The 9,937-nt window shown below is 36.8% G+C and overlaps 1 protein-coding gene across 1 annotated transcript; it reads left to right on the top strand.

The window, feature by feature from the left end:
- Positions 1-439: 439 nt before the first annotated feature.
- On the top strand, positions 440-5,116 carry LOC123239517 (protein SCAF11-like). The gene is given in 4 exon segments (XM_044666796.1): positions 440-892; positions 895-1,057; positions 1,059-1,112; positions 1,114-5,116. Coding segments are annotated over 4 exon segments (4,290 nt in total). The 5' UTR covers positions 440-549; the 3' UTR covers positions 4,844-5,116.
- The last annotated feature ends 4,821 nt before the right edge of the window (positions 5,117-9,937 follow it).

Below are 9,937 nucleotides of genomic sequence, written 5' to 3'. Positions count from 1 at the left end.
TTACCTGTACATGAAATATAAGTTAGTTTTACTCACATTAAGAGTGGTCCCTATAGGTCTCCTTGGGTGTCGTAGAACTGCCCGAAAGGGAAGACAGGGGCGAAGAGCAAACGCTGGAGTGGGCAGAAGTGAGGTCCGGTTGGTACCGCATGCCGACATGTGGTCGCATAGCTGAGCACAGGAGAATCGGAGGGATCGGCTGGTGGGGGGCGGGGGGAGGAAAGGAAGAGGAAGAAAAGGAAAGAAGGGAAGACGAGGTGAGGAAGCAGCGGCGGCGCCCGCGGAACAGAGAAGCTTAGCCCTGCTCAGGTCTCTGTTAACCCCGTCGCCACCTCATTCCGGCGCAGCCCAGCTCTTGCAGCCCTCCCTAGTACTGGAGACGCGGCGCTCCCCGAAATAACCTCTGGCAGCGAAGTGGAGGAGTCCATGTTGGGGAACTTGGAAACCGAGTGACGGTGACCCGGTGACTTGTGTGGAGGAAACATCACAGCCACCCCGCCGTAAGTGGGAGCCTCATTTGCAGCCAAAGGAATTCCTTACCAAGAAGAGATGAAGAGGAAAAATAACAATATTTCAAATGAGGGGGATGAGGAACACAAAGACACTGAAGGTGAAGAAAATAGAATGTGCCCTCATTCCATTCTCATTCCATATGAAGAAGCTGATAGATGCCCAATATGTCTTTCCTGCATATTAGAGAAGGAAGTTGGTTTTCCTGAAAATTGTAATCATATCTTCTGCATTACCTGTATTCTTAAGTGGGCAGAGACTCTGCCTTCGTGTCCAATTGATCGAAAACCGTTTCAGGCAATATGTAAATTCAGTGCATTGGAAGGTTGTATTAAGGTACAAGTACCAAGACAATTAAGAGAAACAGATGATAAGAAACATGAATGGATTGCCATTCTGTAAATATTAAAAGCTGCAAGAGAAAAAGAGAAGATGTAAAAAGAGATCTGTTAAGTGCAGAATTTTATAAAGATTTGAAGAAAATGCATAGAAATACTTCAAATAATGAAATGGTGAAAAGGAAAGCCACATTAATTAAGATAAATAAGTGTATTTTCTTCTGATAATCACATTGGAGAATCTTCTTGTACCATTAGGAGTTACTGGATTTACAGAATTCACTGAAATTGACTCAATGATTAGACAAAAGAGACAGGAACTCCAATTGTCATGGTTCTCTGATACATTACCTGGAGTTGCAAGAGTTGGTTTCATTCCTTGGATGGCTGGAGCTGAAATCATTCCTCTTGTTTCCTCTATGTTGCCAAGAACAATTTTTCCAATGAATACTATTTCTTTGGAGGACTTTGGGTCATTTTGCAAGGAACATGCGCTAGCACATACACAAGGGGGAGAGGAGAAGAAACAAACTTCAGGCACATCAAATAGTAGAGGAACAAGAAGAAAGCCTGCAGAAACAACTCCTAGGAGAAGATCTACACGTAATATGAAATCTGAAACTGTTAGTCAGTCTCAGAATTCACCGATTTCAAATAATTCTGAGTGTGATGCTCCAGATAGCAATAATTCATCGGTAAATGTTTCCACTTCAGCAGATTCCAAGAAGCAGATTAGACCAGTCCCCAAAAGAAAGCCTAAGAGAAGAACTAGAAAGGCACCTGTAGTTAGAAAGAAACTTCGAAGTTCATCATCTCTCCCTGAAAAATCATCTTCTAGTGATTCTGCAGATGAAGAAGTTATAGAGTCTGACACACTCCCTGTATTGGATAAAGAATGTATATCCAATACAGAAAGTTGCAACTCTTGCATCATGCAGCCAGACATAGAGCAAGAATCTGTTAATGGCTTGGGAAGTTTAAATGAACATGTAGACATTGAGGAACTTAAAGAAAATTATGGAAAAGAACCGGATACTGTAGAGAAGTCATTTTCTGATTCTGGTGATCCAGAACCTTCTCTGCTAGTTGAAGAAGAAATTAAGGAAATTGAGAACAAAGGTACTGAGAAAGACACTTTGTTTTTAGAAAGTGAGCTCTCTAAGAATAATACTGAGAAAGAAGATGAACGAATAGAAACTCAAGTTAAAACATCTGAGCATTCAGAATTAGAGGTAAAGGCAGATGCAGCCCTTAAAAGTCCTCAAAATGAATTGCTTACACATTCAAAATCTGAGGGAGATGTAAACCAGGTTGATACTAATTTCAAAGATGAGGTATTTGAGAGTTCAGAATCAAAGGTAAATGAAGATCAATGTACAGAGAGTCTCAAAGTGAGTATCGTTGGCCATCTTGATTCTGAGATTAAAGTATTATGTGTACAAAGTTCTGAGGTTGAGTCCCTTGAACATGAAGAAGCATTACTTGTAGAAGATCATGTTCCTGAGAACCCAAAGGTTGATTTGCTTGATCATACAGAATCTGGTGAACTGGATTGCCCTGGAAATGAGGAAAGTACAATAGTTTATTCAAATAATGAACATTTAGAAAGTACTCAAGAAAATAAAAATTTTTTGAAAGATGATCTGTCAGACAATGATAATGTTAACAAATCTATAGAAGAGAAGTCTGAATTTCTTGCTGAAGAAAATAAAAATACAGAATCATCTAATTTAGATAGCGAACAGTTCCCCAAACATTTTAATGAGGACAATAATGAAACAATACCTATGGAATGTGACTCATTTTGTAGTGACCAAAATGAATCTGAGAGTGAACTGACTGTCAGTGCTAAAACCAAACTGGAGGAAAATTCTCAAGATAAAACACAAGATTCAGATCTTATAAGTGTAAAGGGTGCAACACTCATGCATGAAACTGAAAATTCTGCAAATTTAGTAGATAAGGCTAAAAAGCCTCGAACTAGAAGGTCTACATTTCACTCTCCTACAACATGGTCTCCTAGCAAAGACATTATACGGGAAAGGAAGCAGTCTCAATCTCAATCTCCTAAGAAAGACATAGGAAAAGAAAGCAGAAAATCTCATTCTCAATCTCCCAAAATGGAAATTACCAGAGGTCGAAGACGATCTCGGTCTCAGTCTCGATCTCCAAAGAGGGATGTTGCAAGAGAGAGGAAACGATCTCAGTCTTGGTCTCCAAAAAGAGAGGAAGGCAGGAAGTCTCAGTCACTCTCTCCTAGGAGAGACACTTCAAGAGAGGGCAGACGGTCTCAATCAAGAACAAAAGATTCTTCCCCAAGAGAGAAATCTAGATCTCGAAGCAGAGAAAGAGAAAATGACAGAGATGGGCAAAGGAGAGATCGTGTTAGGGAGAGGAGGGCCAGAAGGTGGTCTAGGTCCAGATCTCGTTCTAGGTCATGTTCAAGATCTAGAACAAAAAGTAATAAGTCCTCCTTCAGTAGAAATGACAGAGACAGTTACTCTCCTAGGTGGAAGGAAAGATGGACATATGACAATTGGAGGTTTCCCAGGGGAAATGATAGATACAGAAAGAATGAACAAGATAAGCAGAATGAAAACTTGAAAAAAGAAAAAAATGAGGTTAATCCAGATATTGATGAACAGTGTTCTGCTGATAAACATAAAAATGACTGTCCAGATTGGATAATGGAAAGAATAAATTCAGGTCAAGACCCAAGGACTAGGAATACAGAGAAATTTAAAGATTCTCATTGGGAAGAAAATAGACATGATAATTCAGGGAAACCTTGGAATAAAAACTTTGGTTCCAGTTGGATGTCCAGCCGGGGCAGAGGCAACCGGGGCAGAAGTACCTTCAGAACAGGATTTGGACATAATGAACAGAATGAAAATAGATGGCAAAACAGAAAGCCCCTCTCAGGGAACTCAAATAGTTCAGGGAATGAGTCATCAAAGTTTATTGAACAGCAATCCTATAGACGTAAAAGTGAGCAAGAATTTTCATTTGATACCCCTGCTGATAGGTCAGGGTGGACTTCTGCATCTAGTTGGGCTGTAAGAAAGACGTTGCCTGCTGATGTACAGAATTATTATTCAAGAAGAGGGAGGAATTCCTCAGGCCCACAGTCTGGTTGGATGAGGCAAGAAGAGGAAACACCTGAGCAAGATCAAAACCTCAAAGACCAAACCAACCAACAAGGTGATGGTACTCAGCTTCCTATAACTATGATGCCGCAACAAATGAATGTAATGCAACAACAAATGAATGCACAACACCAAACTATGAATATCTTCCCATATCCTGTGGGTGTTCATGCCCCCTTGATGAACATCCAACGTAATCCATTTAACATTCATCCTCAGCTACCCATGCATCTCCATACAGGAGTGCCTCTCATGCAGGTAGCTGCTCCTGCTAATGTATCTCGGGGATTACCACCACCACTACCCCCTCCCCCGCCATCCCAACAAGTCAACTACATTGCTTCACAACCAGATGGAAAACAACCACAGGGTATTCCTAGTGCTTCTCATGTAGGTAATAACACAAGTACACCAGTCTTGCCTGCTCCAACATCAACCCCTGGAAATATGGGCACATTTCAGGGACCAAGTTCTGGTAATGCTTCATCATCAAATCACAGCAAAGCTCTTAATGCTGCTGTAAAATTGGCAGAAAGCAAAGTAAGTGTTACAGTGGAAGCCAGCGCAGATAGCTCGAAGACAGACAAGAAATTGCAAATTCAAGAAAAAGCAGCACAGGAAGTAAAATTGGCCATTAAACCATTTTACCAAAATAAAGATATTACCAAGGAAGAATACAAAGAGATTGTGCGGAAGGCAGTAGATAAAGTTTGCCATAGTAAGAGTGGAGAAGTGAATTCTGCTAAAGTGGCAAATCTGGTTAAAGCCTATGTAGACAAATACAAACATTCTCGGAAGGGGAGCCAAAAGAAAAACCCAGAAGAACCTGCATCTACTGAAAAAAAATAGGATGAAATAGAAGCGCTAAGAACACTATCAAGATTATCTGCAAAGTGCAATTTCAACAAGTACCATTAACTGAAAATTATACACAACTGTTATTGAAATCTGGTTTTGATAAAATTCTCTTTTTTCAATGTAGGTTATAATGGTTTGTTCTAAATTAATAGAGTTCTGCACTGCAACTTCTTTATCCCTTTTTTCAAAAACAAATTGAAAGGAAAGTGAAAAGTTTGAAGGAGAGTGCATTTGAATTAGGAATGTGCTATAGTATGGATACTGGAAGATGTACAACGTTTTGACTTGAACAATGGAGCACATAAATTAGAAACAAGTAACATTGGTTTTGGGAGAGGTATGTACATGTAGACTGTAAGCCTAAATATATTATGGTAGGATTTTCTTCCTTATGTCTATTCCCCTTTGAACTGTGGTAAAAATTAAAATAATGTATTGCCATGGATAATATTTCTGATATTAACTAGACAGACTGGTTGCTGGATTCATTGTATGTGTGTATATTTGTTTATATGTGTGTGTGTATACATACACATATACATATATATATTTTTTAAAAAAGCATGACTGTCAGAACAGAGAAAAATGTTTAGATAGAAAAATTATGAACAATAGTACTGTTCAACTCCACAACTTTTGGGATACTGTTCAACACCAAATAAAGGTTATGCTGCTTGTTTTAATTTCCTGCCCTCCCCTAAAAAAAAAAAAAAGAGTGGTCCCTATAAGACTTTATTTCTACTCTGTAAATTCCTCTTTTTTGTCTTTTAAAAACCTGATAATGTCAATGTTCAGGGTCTCATGTTTTGAATTACTGGGAATCCTTCAGACCTTTGGCCACAATAAAGCTAGGTATTTAATCAGAAGGGCCTCCTAGCATCTTATTTTTACAATTTACTGGGTTAAAGTATTTGAGCAGTTCAATGGCCTCCAACATAATTAACTTTTATTTCAAAATAGTTATAGCAATCTATCTTTGTCAATAGATAATTTGTGTCTTCTTATTTTCCCACAGACATTTCAACGGTCAAGTTTTTGTATGTTCTATTATATTGGCCACTTAGATTGATACAAGATACCTTTTCACATTAAAGTTTACAACTAAATTTCATATTATCTTCATATTTCTTCATAAGAACAGTTTGATGGCGAGGGTTATATTGAGAGTATAGAGCCTAAACAATGGAGAAAAAGGATGACACTGTGTGGAAAGGAAGACTAGGAATAAACAGAAGCTGAGGGTACCAATCAAATGATCAAATGATACTTTTTTTTGGTATATAAACAACTTTATTGTCCTCTCCTCTCCTCAGTTGCATTTCTCACACCCAAGGTTTCCCTAAAGAGTTGGTGGTAGCAAACCTTAAGTGACAGATATCAGGGAACAGGCCCTGATGATTCCGTAACTGGGTTAGAGTGAGAAATTGGCCAATGGGGCTAGCCAAAGCAGTGAAGGTGAGGAGGAGTTGTGGTGGCTCTGACTTTGCTCTAGGCTTCCTGTTCTGGGATTTCAGCTCCTGGGTCACCTGAACCTCAGAATGCAGATAGCTGATATACCCTTTGACTAGCTGCTGCAGCTGCCTCAGGACCCTCCTTTGCCTGAGCCACACCCAGTTCCAGAGTACACAAAGTCAGGTTTGTGCCATCCTTTGCCCTGCCTTCATTTTCCCCTGGGCTGTTTCCATCTATTTTTTAGTTATGACATCCTCTATTTTTTATGCAAATAGAGATTAAGTGACTACATTACTGTCCCATAGCTATTATTAATTCCAAAACATCAACACACTGTAAAATTACTCAGTAAAACCACATGGGGAGATAGGTTTGGGCCACAAAACTCAAAAACTTCCTTTTACATATAATAAAGATAGGAATTCAATAAATATGATAGGACAATTATATAGGTGTTAAATGGATAAGAAATAAATAAATATCCCGAGACTTTCCGATGAAATTGTTTCATCACTGACACCAGAAAAGCCAGTTTTTCTTCATTTTAAAATATTTTAAATCATATTTCATTTTACCAATTACATGTATAAACATATTTCCACACAATTTTTCCTAAGTTATATTATTGAACTTATTTCCCTCTTTACCTCCCTTTCCACTTCTAGGTGCTAGCAAGTGACTGGATCTGGGTTTTACATGTATATCATCTAAAAGATAATGATATATTGTTTATTTTTGTCAGTAATCTTATAAAACCAAACCCCCAAAACATAAACCCAAACGAACAATTGAAAAATCATATACTTGCATCGGCATTCTGACCCAGATATTCTTTCACAGGAGAAGGATAGTTTTCATTGTCATAAGTCATTCGGAAATGTGCTGGATCATTGTATTTGTGGCAAGGAGTGATTAGTTGAGTTTCCTCATTAATTCCTTCAATTTTTCTTTTAGTATTGCTAAAACTAGAATTTTAAGCACAATATTAAATAATAATGATGATAATGGTCATCCTTGCTTCACTTCCTTTGTTATTGGGAGGGCTTCTAACTCATCCCCATTGCAGATGATACTTCCTGATGGTTTTAGGTAGATACTACTTACCATTTTAAGGAGTGACATTTATTTCTACTCTTTTAAATGCTTTTAATAGGAATTGGTATTGGATTTTTTTTTAAATTTTTTTAAACCCTTAACTTCTGTATATTGGCTCCTAGGTGGAAGAGTGGTAAGGGTGGGCAATGGGGGTCAAGTGACTTGCCCAGGGTCACACAGCTGGGAAGTGTCTGAGGCCGGATTTGAACCTAGGACCTCCTGTCTCTAGGCCTGGCTCTCAATCCACTGAGCTACCCAGCTGCCCTTGGTATTGGATTTTGACAAAGATTTTTCTGCATCTTTTGAGATAGTTATGTGACTTCTGTTAATCTGGTTATTGATATTGTCAATTGTGCTACTAGTTTTCCTAATATATAACCATCCCTGCATTCCTGGTATAAATTCTACCTATTTCTAGTGAATTAGCCTAGTAATATATTGCTATAGTCTCCTACTAGTACTTTATTTAACATTTTTGCTTCTACTTTAATTAAAAAAAATTGGTCTCTATATATTTTTTCTGTTTTTGCTTTTCCTGGCTTAGGTAACAATACCATATTTCTGTCATAAAAAGAATTTGGTAGGATTCCTTCACTGCCTATTTCTCCAAAAAGTTTATATAGTATTGGGATTAATTGTTTTTTTAAATTTTTGATAGAATTTACTTGTGAATCCATCTTGCCCTGTGAATTTCTTCTTATGGAGTCGATTGATCATTTTATTCAATTTCTTTTTCTGAGATGGGATTATTTAAGTATTCTCTTCCCTCTTGTTAGTTTGGACAATTTATATTTAATAAGTATTCGACCATTTCAGTTAGGTTGTCAGATTTATTTATCTTATATTTGGGCAAAATAGCTCCTAATGATTGCTTTAATTTCTTCTTTAATGTTTGTGAATTCACCCTTTTTGTTTTAGATAATGATTATTTGATCTTATTTTTTCCTTTTTTTAATCAAATTAACCAGTGCTCTATTTTATTAATTTCCCCCCCTAAAACAAACTCCTAATCTTATTTATTAGTTCAATGATTCTTTTACTTTCAATTTTATTAATTTTCCTTAATTTTAGGAGTTCTAATTTAATCTTTAATCGAGAATTTTTAATTTATCCTTTTTTAGTTGTTTTTAAATTCCATGTCCAATTCATTGACCTGCTTTTTTTCTATTTTATTGTTGTGAACATTTAGTGATATAAATTTCCCCCTAAGGTCTTCTTTGGCTGCATTCCATGAATTTTATCATGCTACCTCTTCATTGTCATTATCATTAATGAAATTATTTATTATTTAATTTGTTATTTGACCAATCCCTTTTTATCATTATATTATATGGTTTACAATTAATTTTATATTTGTCTTTCTATGAATCCTTGTTAATTTTACTTTTATTCTGTTATGATCTGAAAAGGAGGCTTTTATTATTTCTGCTTTTCTGCATTTGGTTGTAAAGTTAATTATGCCCTAATAGAGGGTCAGTTTTTAATTGGGTGCCATCTACTATTGAACAGAAGATATATTCCTTTATATTCTCATTCAATTTTCTCCAAAGGTCTATTAGATATATTTTTTCTAAAATTTCCTTTACTTCTTTAACTTCCTTTTTGTTCATTTTTTGTTCAATTAATCTAGATCTGAAAGGGGGAAGCTGAGGTTCTCTAGTAGTATAATCTTTTTATTTTCTCCTGAAGATCATTTAATTGTCCTTTAAAAATCTGGAGCTTTACTATTTGGTGCATATATGTTTAGTACTGATACTACTTCATTATCTATGGTACCTTTAGCAAGATATAATTTCCTTCCTTATGTATTTTTGCTTTAGCTTTGTCTGAGGCAGTGATGAGCAACCTTTTCAGCCTGGTGTGTCAAAATTCACCAAAAAAACAAACATAACTCAGGTGATGTGTCATGTTGAGAAAAAAAACACAAAATTTCATGATATGTATAGTTTAAATAACAAAATTGTAATATATAGCTATTTAATAAACCAAAAACTAATTATTTAACTTAACCTGCTTAGTGACTTTGTTTATCTGTCAGGCAGTTTCTTTTGTTAGTCTTGATATTATTTAACTTGTGTGGGGTGTGTTAAAAGAAGAGGAATGAATGAATGATTTGGGGATGAGAGAGGACACACACTCTCACCTACGGACCACTGTGTGAGTGCTAATGGCAGAAGGGCTAAGCCTCTCCCCACCTGACAGGCTTTGCTAGACTGAGCTTGTCATCTGTCTCCTTTTAACAGCTGCCCAGCCAGGGAATCACTGAGAAGTTATATGTGTAGTCAACTTCTCTAGTTCCTCAACCTGGGATTGAAATGAATATTGATATGGGCTATTGGTGCACTGATTGGATAACACTATGGATCTGACTGTGTGACCCTTCCCAAGGGCTTTAGATATATTCACCACTCAGGGAAGGTACTTCAATCTTGATTTTGTAAAAAAGAACTGTATTTAATTCTGGCTTAACAGGGTTAGGAACAAGGGAAAGAATGGAGAATTTGAGAATCCTGTTGCTAATTATCTAAAGAAATGATC

Source organism: Gracilinanus agilis, chromosome 3, assembly GCF_016433145.1.
Source record: "Gracilinanus agilis isolate LMUSP501 chromosome 3, AgileGrace, whole genome shotgun sequence".
NCBI classification, from domain to species: Eukaryota; Metazoa; Chordata; class Mammalia; order Didelphimorphia; family Didelphidae; genus Gracilinanus; species Gracilinanus agilis.
This window is presented reverse-complemented; position numbering and strand designations above follow the sequence as displayed.